The sequence below is a fragment of the Nomascus leucogenys genome, chromosome 4, assembly GCF_006542625.1.
Source record: "Nomascus leucogenys isolate Asia chromosome 4, Asia_NLE_v1, whole genome shotgun sequence".
NCBI lineage: Eukaryota > Metazoa > Chordata > Mammalia > Primates > Hylobatidae > Nomascus > Nomascus leucogenys.
The window spans coordinates 76,589,155-76,603,219 of NC_044384.1; the positions used below are offsets into that span (position 1 = coordinate 76,589,155).

The 14,065-nt window shown below is 49.2% G+C and overlaps 1 protein-coding gene across 1 annotated transcript; it reads left to right on the plus strand.

Annotated features, from left to right (window-relative positions):
- The first annotated feature begins 1,828 nt into the window (after nt 1-1,828).
- On the plus strand, nt 1,829-13,341 carry LRRC55 (leucine rich repeat containing 55). The gene is made up of 3 exons (XM_030810820.1): nt 1,829-1,897; nt 2,797-4,332; nt 8,888-13,341. The coding sequence occupies exons 2-3, from the start codon at nt 3,543-3,545 to the stop codon at nt 9,121-9,123; spliced, it is 1,026 nt and encodes a 341-aa protein (XP_030666680.1). The 5' UTR covers nt 1,829-1,897; nt 2,797-3,542; the 3' UTR covers nt 9,124-13,341.
- Nucleotides 13,342-14,065: the final 724 nt, after the last annotated feature.

A 14,065-nucleotide genomic window follows, 5' to 3' on the forward strand; every position in this document is an offset into this window, starting at 1 on the left:
ACTGTGTTGTGTTTTCTGGGTTACAATTAATATTTTACTTCTAAACTCATAAATGAGATTGAACAAACATTCCCTTTCTTAAGCAGGGACTGAAATCTCATTTACCTCAGTCAACTCGATATATAAATATTTATGGAGTGGCTGCCATGTTACTCTGTGCCAGAGACTGTAGAACATGAAAGATTCAAAATGAGCATCTGAAAGAACACAGAAGGGAACTGACTTTCTACAAGCATATAGCAAAAAGAATCATGTTAGAAAAGACAACGACCATGATTTTAAGAACTTTATAAATGCCCAGAGTCTGCATAACTTCACACTTGTTGTTTTCTATTACTCCATTTTGGTTCCCCCAAAGACCTAAGCTGTTACTTAAATGCAAGAGGCCCCAGGTCAACCGAATGAAGCAGCTCCATGAGGGAGGAGTCTATGTCCTTCTTGTTGCCCACCATCTGGCCAAGTACCTAGCATACAATGAATGCTCAATAAATATTTGTTAAGCAAAGAAATAAGCCAGCTCTTTGAGCAAACCAACTGGTCAAGACGATTTTTAAAATGCAGGACAGCTAGAGACTTGTTCAATGGGTGAGCAAGAAAACAGGTATTGCACAAATTTCATCCTCATCCGAAGTCACTCCAAGGAAGCTTGGAAGGATGGGAACAAGACGACAGACAGAATCCCTTGGGCCTGGAGAAAGAAGAAAGGATCACAAGCTTCCTTTCCCCTTAACAGACCCAAGTGTCTGTAGAGCCCCAGGTGCACCCACCTGGCCAAGAAGTTGGCCTTTTGGATCCCAAAAGTTCTCATATCCCAAGCCAAGGGGAAATTGGTCTACTCCAGCCAAGCCTCCTAGCCCCAGAAAGCCCATGGGGTCAGGACTTAGGGAAAATCAGGGAACATATAAAAGGTCTCTCCTGCAATAATGGTCCCTAACAAGCCCTGAGCCAATCACCTGGTAGCTGGAGCCCAAAATACATTCCAACCCAGGTAAGTAGATATTATATGGTGACTACAAAGATATATCCCATCAAGTGAGCAAACTTGTCATATTCACATCTCTTTTTTTTTTCCATTCCTATTCATGTTTTCAGTGTCCCCAGTCTTCACTCCCCCCATCCCCCACTAAGTCCCTTTCTCCATTCATTGCAAGCCCTCTTAGTTTTTTCTTCTGGATCTGATGCCCTTAAGCCATCCCTCCTCTGTCTCCGATTCCATGTCCACACCTTGCCCCTACTACAACCTCTCCCACTGGGCCCTGCCTGATCCTCTTTCTCTGCCCCTGTCCAGTTGCCCACCCTTGTCTCCCCTTCTTCTCCTCGCTCTATCCCCAGGATCCTGTGGGCGGCTGTGAATTTTGCCCTGTGCTTCCTTCCCTCCTCTCTCTTCGTGGTGGGGTCCACAGCCAGTTCTCCTGTTGCTCAAAAATGTGGAGGCAGTTGCTAAGAGACAGCGAAACGTCAGTACCTGGCCCTCGAGGAAAAAAAGGGGAGTGAAAAAGGGAGAGAAGAGGGGGAGGGATGGAGGGAGGGAGAGAGAGAGGGCGGGAAGGGGGGAGGGAGGGGGAAGACCTGGCTCTGGCGGAAGCCTTATACCCCAGCAGCCTGGGCACCAGCTGAGTTTCAGAAAGAAGCATTCAGATTCTGTGAACTTTCTTCCGAGCATCCTTTCTCTGTGATTTTCCTTTTGGGTGAAAGAAGGGGCAGGGGGACCGCAGGACGGGAAATCACAGAAGATGCTGGCCTGGGATCCAGGAGACAAGGAGGAGGAGAGGCCGGGGGAGGGGAAGAGCCGGGGAGGCAATCTGTTCTGAAGCAAGCAAGGAGCGAGCGGGGATTCCAGGAGGAGGGAGGGAGACCCGCGTCTGCCGCAGATTGATGGCTGTGTCCTTGGAACGGAGTGAGTAGGCTCCTGGGGCCTGTGGGAGTGCGGGGGGAGACCGGGGCTTAGAAAAATGAGTCTGCATGAAGGGGAGCTGGGGTGATTTCCCGGTGGGCGGGATTGAGGCTTGAAGCGGTAGGAAAATAGGCAGCGCCAGGCCGAGGGTGAGGGGAGGACCGAGGACAGCAGGTGGGCAAGGGAGAAGCGAGAGGGCGCGGGGCGCGAGGGCTGAGGCTCTGGGCGTGGCATCACTCTTGGTCCCTCTGCTGGGGGCGGCGAGCAGGAGAGTGCAGTGTGTGGAAAGGGATGCTGGGATGAGGGGTGTGCGCTGGGTGGGGGGGGGGGCGAAAGATGTTGGGGGTCGACTGGGGAGGGGTCTGCAGGATCGCCAATGCAGAAGAAAGCTGCAGCGAAAACCGCGAGGCGTGAGCACGGGGCAGAGCAAAATACGGGGGAGTCACAGAATGGTGTGTGAGTGAGTGTGTGTGTGTGTGTGAGAGAGAGAGAGAGAGAGAGGGAGAGAGAGGAGCGCTTAAAGTGTTTCAAAGGGGTGTGCAAACCCCCAGAGTGTGGATGCAGGTTTTTCTTAGGGAGTTGTTCAAGGTTGGTGTGTTTGGTACTGATGGGGGTGGGGTTATGAGAAGAAGAAGAAAATGCATCTAACCCAAGACAGGAACCCAGAGGAGGATGGCTGCAGGTTGGGTCAGGGCGGGCTCGTGGGTAACAGCAATGTGAGCCTGGGGTCTGAACCTACCATGGCCCACACCTGACAGACAGTAAGCAGAGAACTTTGTGGTTGGGGGAGCAAAGAAGGGAGGAAAGAAAGAGACAAAGATAAGACAAGGGTCCTAGGTGAAGGGACAACGGGGTGTCGAGGGCACAGGATTTCTCTGCCTGAGTGCTTTCCTTGTTGACAGAGGGAATTCAGCCTCCACCTGCTGAATACAGAGCTGCACTGAGGAAGGCGCTGGCTTGGAGAAGTTGCCAGAGCTCTGCCAGCTGACCCTCAGCCTGCACCTTCAGGACTCATGACTTCTTCTGGCCCCGGAGGCCCAGACAGTGGGCGTCACCTGGGGTCCTCCTCTCTTTGGGAAAAAAAGAGGCTCCCTGGGGATTCCAGCAGCCACTGAGGCTGAGGACTCTCAGGCTTTTAGGAGGCCCATGGAGACTCACTTCCTCCCAGGCCCTCTTCCCAAAACACCCACCCTGGGACCCCCTTGGACTCCAGCCCACCAGGCCACCAGGACAAATGGCCTCTGAGAACTTCAACACTGGAGACCCAGGTGCAGCCCTGGCTTCCTAATCAGTCCCAGACGTGGAACAGGACTTAAGTTTTCTCAGAAGAAGGGCCAAGGATCTTTAAAGGGCACCTTTCATCTCCTTCAGCCCCTCCCTCCCAGACACAGCACCAAGAGGAAACATCCAGCAGGCATGGGTGAGAGAGACACAAAAGATCTGCAGGAACTCTTCCAGGACCTGCTGGCAGCTGACCCAGCCCCATCCTTGTCCCCTCCCTTTCTCAGATTTTGATGATCATTCCAGACCCTAGGGGACCTCAACTGGGTGTCTTGCCTCCTAGGCTCCGGAAGGGGACCTCCCGTGGATCTCAGGAAGCCCTCTGGTGCTCAGAGCCTCCTGGGAAAGTCTTTAGCCATGATACTACATGCTCAGAAGCCCCACCTTCGTAGAGGCTGGCCCCAGATGTAGCTGCCTTCCTGTGTCACAGACTCTCGATTCCATGGACGCAGTCCTCCTGGGCTCCCTCCAGCACTGCTGTTGCCAGCTACCTAAAATGGGTGACACTTGGGCCCAGCTTCCCTGGCCCGGGCCACCCCACCCAGCAATGCTGCTGATCTCCCTCCTCTTGGCAGCTGGGTTGATGCACTCGGATGCTGGCACCAGCTGCCCAGTCCTTTGCACATGCCGTAACCAGGTGGTGGACTGCAGCAGCCAGCGGCTATTCTCCGTGCCCCCAGACCTGCCAATGGACACCCGAAACCTCAGCCTGGCCCACAACCGCATCACAGCAGTGCCGCCTGGCTACCTTACATGCTACATGGAGCTCCAGGTGCTGGATTTGCGCAACAACTCCTTAATGGAGCTGCCCCGGGGCCTCTTCCTCCATGCCAAGCGCTTGGCACACTTGGATCTGAGCTACAACAACTTCAGCCACGTGCCGGCCGACATGTTCCAGGAGGCCCATGGGCTGGTCCAAATCGACCTGAGCCACAACCCCTGGCTGCGGAGGGTGCACCCCCAGGCCTTCCAGGGCCTCATGCAGCTCCGAGACCTGGACCTCAGCTATGGGGGCCTGGCCTTCCTCAGCCTAGAGGCTCTTGAGGGCCTACCGGGGCTGGTGACCCTGCAGATCGGTGGCAATCCCTGGGTGTGTGGCTGCACCATGGAGCCCCTGCTGAAGTGGCTGCGAAACCGGATCCAGCGCTGTACAGCAGGTAATGGAGGGGCAGGACGGGGCAGTCAACAGGGAGGGCTTGCCTCAATGGGAAGCAAAGGCTCCAAAGAAAGCGGGGGACTTAGAGCCGGAAAGCACCTACTGTGTTTTCTCATGTGGGCTTGCCTCTTTGTACACCACCTTGGCCGACAGGTTGTAGAATCCTTCCAATGCATGTGAGGCACCGAGGGCCCGTTCATTCATGAAATAGATGTCCCTCACCACTGTGCTGCTCATGACCTAATGAGGCAGACGAATAGTAGACAAGTGAGAATAGCTCATCATTGGTGGTTTTTACTGAGCTTTCCCCATGACCTAAGGTCTTGGCATCCATTATCTCATGAGACCCCCATTTTTATTATATCCATTTTCCAGGTGAAGAAACTGAGATTTAGAACAATAAAAAGGCTTGACAGGAATCACGCACTTAGAAAGTGGCAGGGCCATGAAAAAAATACAAATTAAAAAATTAAAAAGTGTCAGGACCATGAATAAAACCTAGATTTATCTGACTTCTAAGCCCTGTTCCAATCTACCAGACTGCTTTTTTAGCATTCCAAGTGTTGGAAACTCTCGTATAAATAGTAATGGCTAACACAATCTCAACAGAGCTGCAATAGCTTAAGTTGCGTGACAGCCAATATGTTCCAGGAGGAACTTGAGACCTTAGTACTTGTTATTTACCAGGCCCTCTCTTAAGCAGCTTTACCTATCTCTTCCTATCCCCAGAAGAGCACTAATGAGATTGCCACTCTACAGAGGAGGAAGCTGAGGCACAGAGAGGTTCAGTAGCTTGTTGGAAGTTACACAGCTGCTAAGTGTTGAAGCCAGGATTTGAGTCCTGGCAATCTCCCTGACTATATCCTGAAGAGTCAGGTTCTGGCCTGCCGGAGGAGTCAGAACCTCAGTCCTGGACTGACCAAAGGGCTGCAGTAGAGTTCCAGGACCTCATGCAGCTCCAAGACCTGGACCTCAGCTACAAGAACCTGGCTTTCCTCAAACTCAAGGCCCTGAGCAGTGTAAACTTTGGGCACAGGGTAGGGAGCTGAGAGGAAGACTGAGATGCGGCAACTCAACCAGCCATTCCCCACTGGAGGGTGGACTGGGGCCTGAAGGAGCCCAAATCACATAGGTTTGATGGGCGTCCCAACCCAGTGGCATCTGAGCCTGACCCAGAGGCAGGCTATGTTCATCTGCGGCCCTAGCTACCAGCTCTCCTGTGTGACAACACCAAGGCTTGGCACAAGCACCCAGAAGTAGTAGCTGAAGGCCCTACCCCCGGGGTTTTCCCAGAACCTGAGCTCAGCACATGTTGAGAAGAAGCAATGCTGAATGCGGTAAAAGGGAGAGGAGGACTGAGTGGGGAGCCCAAGACCAAAATAGTTTGGGGAGGGCTGTGGGTCACGATTCCAGTGTTTCCACAGAGCTGTAGGAGGAAATTCTCTGGCACCAAAATAGCTGGGGACTGGGATGGGGCGATGGTGGAGGGCAGGAGGGGGAGGCTGCCTGGAGCAATCTCCCAACTTGCTCAACCTCAGCAGGCCGCGCCTTCCCTCTCTCTCCTGTGCACTAACAGAAAGGGCACCCGAAGCACTAAGCTTCCCTCACACCCAGGGACTCTTTTTCTGTGATCTCTGAGGTCCCTGCTGCTCTGTCTTCAGACTTCTTAGCTCAGACTCCCAGCAAGCAGGAGAGGGGTCCAAGATTTCATCAGTGTGGGCTCACACATACATCAGTACAGGTGAGGAACCTGAGCTCCAGAGGGGGACAGTGGCTGTCCACAGGCCCATGATGAGGAAGCAAGCAGGCCCAGCTGGAAAGCCAGGTTCCCTGTTCCTCCACAGAACACACTTAACACCAGGCCACATGCCCCAGGGTGCTTCTCCTTAGGGACAAAACCTTGCCAGTGGAGGCAGAACTACGTGATGCTCTTCCCTTTAGGTCCTTTTCAGCTGCTTCCTCCCTTTTTCTTGGCGGAACTCCACTGTTATCCATGGTTTTTGGAAAAATTAAACAAAGAGGGCCACAGTAAGCAAGCCCCTGGGATACAGCATGACTTTAGGACTGGTGCCTTGACTTACCAGGGGGTTTTGTCAGCCTCCACGTTCCCATCCTGCATCCTGTGTGGTCCCACCAAGGGCTGTCAGGGGCTCCTCTGGCTGGTCCATATGAGTGTTGCCACATTCCCCATCTCACTGTCTCACCAGTACCCACTTCATCTACATAATAGACTTTAGAGTTCAGCATCTTCAGGTTTCCAGAGGAAAGCACATGTGAGTCAACCCCAGACAGGATCCTGGCCTGGGCAGGACAGGGGTCCTGTGCTCACAGCCTACAGGGATTACTCAACCTGGGATTTGGGGAAGGTTGGGTTCTCCTTCCAAACCTGACTCCCCATTTCCAAGGATATTGATGCTGATTCAATTCCTGAAAGGTTCAATCCAAATCCATCATTTGATGCCCTGCCCTCAAAAACTGCAGAATGAGTACATAGCATTTATGCATTTATACAACACACAATTTAGAAAATGTCTTTATATTGACTCTCACAAAATTTAGATGGGATTATCCCCTTCTTTTTTTTTTTTTTTTTGAAACGGAGTCTCACTCTGTCACCCAGGCTGAAGTGCAGTGGTGCGATCTCAGCTCACTGCAGCCTTCACCTCCCAGGTCCAAGCAATTCTCCTGCATCAGCCTCCTGAGTAGCTGGGACTACAGGTGTGCACCACCACACCCAGCTAACTTTTGTATTTTTAGTAGAGGGGGGTTTCACCATGTTGGCCAGGATGGTCTCAATCTCTTGACCTCATGATCCACCCGCCTTGGCCTCCCAAAGTGCTGGGATTACAGGCATGAGTCACTGAACCTGACTGGTTTATCCCCTTCTTATAGAGGCCCCTTATTGTAGAGGCAGAGCATGAGAGCCAGAAAGACCAAAAAAAAAAAAAAAAAAAAAAAAAGACTTACCCAAGTTAAGAGCTTGATTAATATTTGTCCACTAAACAAAGGAATGGTTGGCTGCTTAAAAGCTGGTGCCTAATGCTGCATGGCAAGAGTGTCACCTGCACACTACCTTTACTTCCCAGGCAGAGTGAGATAAGACCATTGACAGCCATCATGCATTCATAAAAGCAACCCCAGAAGGATGAGATGAGACCATCAATGCTGAAGATAACAGTAACCCCACCAGAAAAAGCAGCCCCCTCCTACAGAAGCTTGAGTGCAGAATATGACCCCCAATGACCTGTCTAGGAAAAACAACCAATATAATAATTCACATAAATGAAATATAATATATGTTATATATTATATATTACATTAATATGTAACATATAATTCGTATATGTTAACTCACTGAATCCTCACTACAACCCTGAGAAGTAGATACTGTTATTATCCTCATTGAACAGATGAAGAAGTCAAGACACAGAGAGATTAAATAACTTACCTGTAATCATGCAATTAGCAAGGGGAGAAGAGGGGATTTGAAACTAGGCCAATAGCTCTGGAACCCATACTCTTAACCCTATACTCTGTGTATCCAGAAAAGCCACATAAGTAGTGGAAAGGCCCAATGATTTGGAGTTGGACAGTCTTATATTCATGTTGTAAAGATTCATCAAGCACTTACTATGGACGGGACACTGTTCTGATGCTAAAGATACCATGGGAGGGGCTTATATTGAAAGACGAGGAGACAGAAAATAAACCAAGAAACTTTCAGGTGGTGATCAACACTACAAAGAAAAACAGAGCAGAGCAGGTAATATAGGGAGCCCAGGAGGAGATGAAGTGGGGTGCTATTCGGAGTCTTAAGGAAAGGCCTCACTAATAATGTGGCATTGAGCCGAGTCCCAAAGGAAGTGGGGAGCTGAGCTGTGCAGAGATCGAGGGGAGAAGCTCCCTCCCAAAGGGACAAATGCAAAAGCATCCCTTCCCCGCCTCAAGAGGGGACACTCTGGGGTCATGGAAGGATGACCAGGAGGTGTGTGTGGCTGGAGCAGAGTAAGTAAGGAACAGAGTGGAAGAGATGGGAAAGAGTCCCTGGAGCCCACAGGGAGCACCTGGGCTTTTGCTCCATTCAAAGACAGGAATCCAGGGAACAGTTTAAGTAGAGAAGGCATAGCAGGACATCAGATCTGAAAGAACCACTCAGCTGACTGTATTAAAATGGTTTGTCAGCTGCTGGTGAGGTCCCAGGCTGCAGGCTGACAGACACCTTCTGAAGCCCAGAAACCAGTTGGGAGGTTATTGTAAGAGATGATCGTGTCCCCAGATCTACCACTGGTCATAGCCAGATGACTTTCAGCAAATTGCTAAACTCTTTAAACAGTACTTTCCACATCTATAGAAATAGGCATAAAAATCCTTGCCTTGAGAGTTGTTGGGGGAACTAAAGGAGATAAGTAGAATTCTTGGCACATGGAAGAACCTCAGTGAATGTCTTTCTTACTTTTTCCAGCGAGCGGTTGTGGGTGGGCTTTCCAATCACCTCTCCTTCCCTGGGTACCTCATCCTCCCTGGCTTCCTCATCCTCCCTGGCTTCTGTGTTACAGATTCTCAGCTGGCTGAGTGCCGGGGCCCTCCTGAAGTCGAGGGCGCCCCACTCTTCTCACTCACTGAGGAAAGCTTCAAGGCCTGCCACCTGACCCTGACCCTGGACGATTACCTATTCATTGCGTTTGTGGGCTTCGTGGTCTCCATTGCCTCTGTGGCCACCAACTTCCTCCTGGGCATCACTGCCAACTGCTGCCACCGCTGGAGCAAGGCCAGTGAAGAGGAAGAGATCTGACATGCCTGCCTCTCATCCCTCCATGCTGCTGACCGCCACAGCTGCTGGCCACCAGACGCCCTCCCTGACTGCCCACGCTGGTTCCATGGTGACCTGGCTGCCTCAGTCATGGTTCAAGCAAGGTGGGGACACTCACTTTGTATGAGCATCTGCTTTGGGCCAGGCGGTGCGCTAGGAATTGGGAACATCAGATGAACTGACTCAGTCCCTGCCCTCAAGGCACTTCCCTCTGGTCAAGGAGAGAGATCCAAAAACCATTCCCTTTAAGACTGTATGTCAGGACTCTGAGCACGTCATTATGGAGGCCCAGAGGAGGAGCCATCATCTGTGTCTAGCAATGTCCATGAGAATTAAAAGATTAGAGTGATTTGTGAACTGGGTCATCAGGAAATATCTACTTTGTCAGGTAGGCAAAGAAGGGTGTCCGCAAATGGCAGAGGCCAGAATACGCATAGTGTGCTGTGTTGAGAAGAGTGAACAGTTCCTGGTCACTTACTTGTATAGAGGGGGTGTGGCACAGAACTCAAACCTACCCCCGACCTCCTGACACCAAAACTGTCAGCTCTCAGCAATGCCAGCCACTGCCTCCAGGGAGTAAGAACACCTCCATGCCAGCCCCTGGCCTCCTTCCACCAGCAGCTACCAGGTGAGACCACCTCCCACTGACTGCCCCCATATGACCAAATGTCACCAGTTGGTGAGGTCCCAGGCAGCAGGCTGAGGATGGACACTTTCAATGCCCTTGCTCCTGCCTCTCACTCAAGCTTGGCTTCAGAAGACAGAAGCAGGAGGCCCAGCAACTGGGGCAGCAAGAGTCCTGGCACCTTGGGATCCTAATCATGTGACTGTTCTTGCCACAGTGCTCACGCCACAGGGTCTCACCAGGAAAGTGCACTGTGGGCCACAGACCCATAGCCTGGCAGCACCCAGAGATAAAAGGGGACAAAGGCAGCACAGTTATGACCATATGAGGCTTTGCATTTTCTTCTAAGCAACTTACCCATGTTAAGCATGAGGGTGAGAAAGCTGTTAAATACTAAGCCCTTGCCAGTGTCAGGTACTGTGAAAAGCTCTCTCCACAAACCATTCCCTTTAACACACACACAAATCTTTTAAGGTGAACGCTGTTGATCCCATTTTACAGATGAGGCAGTTAAGGCTCAGAGAGGTTAAACTCACATGCCACCATGAGCAAGATAAAGTCCGTGCTCTTTCTACTGCCCCATCCAAGTTGGGGAACATCACCATTCCCTCTAGAGTTATATAAATTCAAATTCAACTAGAGCTGACAAAGTTTCTCATAAGGTCCAGGCACTCCTCTGGGCACTTTTATATCTATTGACTCACTTCTTTCAATTCTCACAGCAACACTGCCTGGTGGTTTTTATTATCCCCATTTGACAGATGAATTAATTGTAGAGAGTTGAGTGACTTACCCAAGGTTGTCTGGATAAGCCCTAGAAGGAAGGCGGTAGGCAGCTCCATTCAGGGAAACTGCATCTAATCAGTCAGTCAAAAATCAAGTAACTTTACGAGCAAAGCACAATTATCATCATTGTGGTCTTCTTCATCAGTTTCATCAGCAGCATCATTATCTTCCGTCTATTTGTTCAGCACCAGATAGTTCATGAGTATTTTTGCATCATTCTCCTTGATTTTTCACAACCCTGTGCAGGAGGTAAATCAAACATCAGTAATCCTGTTTTACAGATGGGGAAAAAATGTCTCAAAGTTGGATATGACTTGCTATGTGGCAAGGTTGGGGCTCAACCCTAACACGATTCTCTTTCCAGTGCTTTCTCAAGTGCTTGGGGAAGATAATGCCTCAGATGGCTGAGTAGTGGGGCCCTGGAATTCAGCATCCATGAATGTGCTAGTGGATAAGCTAAATAGAAGGCAGTCAAACCCATCTGCTGTACAGATTGAACTATGCTCATGGTAAGGCAAATTGCAGGCTCTGAAACAGAGACTACACAGGTAACATCTGAATAGTAGACTCCTGCTTTACGATGTGTAGATAAAACATCAGCAATGGTGGCCATGGTGGCAGTCATGTGAAAAGTAAGATCTTTGGGAATCAAGAGAGGAAGCTGTATTAACAACTCCTTCTCAAGCCCTGCTGTGTGTGTTGCAAGAGATACTAAGAGAGCAAGAAAGCTATAGGTGAGAACCTCTGCAGTTTAGGAGAAGAACATCAAGGCACAGTCCAACATGCTGATAAGTCTGGCCAGGAGGAGAATTAAAACAGGGGCTTTCCACCTACCTTGCCCCAAGCTCCAGAGGTATTCTATCATCCCATCCTCCTGGAAAGCCTGAAAGGAATGAAGGAGGCTAATATGTCATCTTCCAGGAAGGCATCCTTCACTGGTGCTTCCCTGAGCTAGTCAACCAAAAGAGTCTTCAGAAACTTTGCTAGACTTGAAGTACTTGAACCCGTGTCCCCTGAATCTTGCTTACAACATCTGGGACAAATCTTGGCCCTGCGACATCTGAAGCAGAACTGTGCCCTGCTCTCTCCTTCTGTGATGACCAAGGATGGTGAACTCGAGCTGTTCTCTACAAGCCAGGCCGGCAACCTAAATACCTGGAGAGGAACTTTTAGAAACTATAATCCTGACAAAATAGGAAAGTTTCCCATAGGGGCGTACCATAATACTATAATAACCTCCTAGGAACTATTGTTTGCCAAAATGTAGTTAATATATTTTAAGATATATGCTTTTTTGCATAGGACTAGAACCAGAAAAGACACCAAATGCCCCCTTGACATCAATGTCCTTTCTAGTGGGACAATTTGGTCTCCATTAATGCCAAACCTTTCTGAGCAGGATACATGGCTTTTAAAGGACAGATGTTTCTCCTGCTGCTAGAAGCTCCTCAATTTACTAGAGCACAATGAGGAAAGTATTCAACCTCCCTACTGCCAAGGAATTCCCTGCTTCTCCCCCACTGCCATCATCTTGTCCAAGCTATCAGAAGCAAGCTTCTAGAGATAATCTAACAATCCTGATTGGAATTGCTCCCATATCCCTGGTGACCACAGGCTTCATTCAAATTGTCCAAACTGGTTAACATGTATGTGATGGGGTATCTCTGCATCTGTATGTCTGTCTGTGAGGTTCCTTGTGTGTTGGCTGTCTGCTGACATGGGACAGATCTCTCTGGAATTTGGGTTCAGTTCTCTGACATAGTCCACTCAGCCATAGGCTGAGTGGCTAAATATGCATAAATAAGCATGCCTAAATAGGTGTATATAGGTTGATGCAAAAGTGATTGCCATTAAAAGTGATAGCAAAAGTCGCAATTACTTTTGCACCAATCTAATATTACATTGTTTGATAGATTAAGATGGAATCCCACCAGGTTTAGGGTAGGACTGGATGCTAAAAAAAATAAAGAAGGAGAAAAATCTGTGGCAGAGGCATCCTAATGAGAACGTGATTTCTCCCTGCTTCCCTCTGCTCTCTCCTGCCCCTCAGAGACTTGTTCTTATTGCAGAAGCTTCCTCCATGCTAGGCCAGAGGATATCAAAGTTTAGTTTGGTCAAGATTTGGGCCAAGAAAATTCCTTTTTAGAAGAGCCCTCATATCTGAATCACACCACTTTGGGCCAGTTATCTCTGGTCACCCTCAGACAAACCCTCGTCTCTTTTTCTCCATTCCTAGAGGAATTCCCAGGGAACTTTGCAGAAATAGGTCTCCAGAGTTGCTATAGAGGTTCATGGCTCCTTTCAAGGAGGGTCATGTATGAAATTTGAACAGATCAAGACAGGTGTTTGTCTTCAACCATGGGGGAAGACCTCCAGCTTCCATTTTCCCCTAAGGTATCTGTGCTGACATCCTTTCCAACAGCAGAAGACTAAAAAGATCTATCTTAACCCATTCCTCAAAAGGACATCTTCCTAAAGCCAGAGAAAATTGTCTGCTCTTCCCCACCCCAGGAAGAGGCAAAAGGGAAGTGAGGGCGTCACAAGGTCCTTTGTAAATCACTATTGTGTTTGTCACAGCACTGGGTGGAGAGCTGGATCCACAGAGCTCTCAGTTTTTCTAAGCACTGTCCTGTAATGTGCTAATGTCTGGGGGTGGGAGGGCTGGGGAGGGGTGGGGTTAGAGGGAAGATGCCAACCTTTGTATGGAGATGATTTTATAACCATGCACTTTTGTAACTGTGAAGAATTTTTCATAAATGTACATTAATAATAAAGAGTGTATAGTTTAACAAATTTTCCTAAGAGCTGTGAAGAAGAATAGGGAGAGGGAGGGAGGTAGAGAAAGAAAGAGAGAAAGGAACTAGGTGGAACCAAGAGAATGTGTGCCAAAATATACACACAAAAGGTCTATGGGAGGGAGTGGATGGAAATAATTAGGAGATGTGCCAGCCATGGAGGGGCATGTGTGGGAGTTGAAGGAACATCACAGAAGTATATTTCTACCAGGCAAAAAAAGAATACGCGTGTGTCTGTATGCACATACCCCTCTGTGTAGGCATATTTTGGTGCCTGAAATTACACAAAGAAGAGAGCATATGTCTTACACATGTTGATGTTTGCAACTTGGGTCATCCATAAAACATACCAAGGCAAGTGGGTGTGCCTGCCTAGTTAGCATCACTGAAGGGTGTGTGATAAGGAGAAGGCACACACCAGTGGCATGGGCAAAAAGACATTAACTCAGGCATGCAGGTAAATCAGGCATCTAAATGCATGGTGTTGGGGCTGGATAAGGCCATTGCTGGTATAAGTTCAGCCTCTGTTCTCATAGGTTAATAAAGAAGGGAAAGGATTCTAAACCTCCTGGGTTTTGCAAGTGTTGCCTGCACATCATCAGAAGTGAGATGGCTAGGCAATGTACCTTGAGAACAGGGACAGGAAAAGAAGGAAAGTGTACTTCTGTAGGTACAATGGCAGCTGTTTTTATCTTAGTATTCTAAGTAGGAAGTGGCT

Coding starts and splice junctions, on each gene's coding strand:
- LRRC55 (XM_030810820.1), top strand. CDS start 3,543: ATGCTCAGAAGCCCCACCTTCGTAGAGGCTGGCCCCAGATGTAGCTGC. Junction 4,333..8,887: donor GATCCAGCGCTGTACAGCAG/GTAATGGAGGGG, acceptor TCTGTGTTACAG/ATTCTCAGCTGGCTGAGTGC.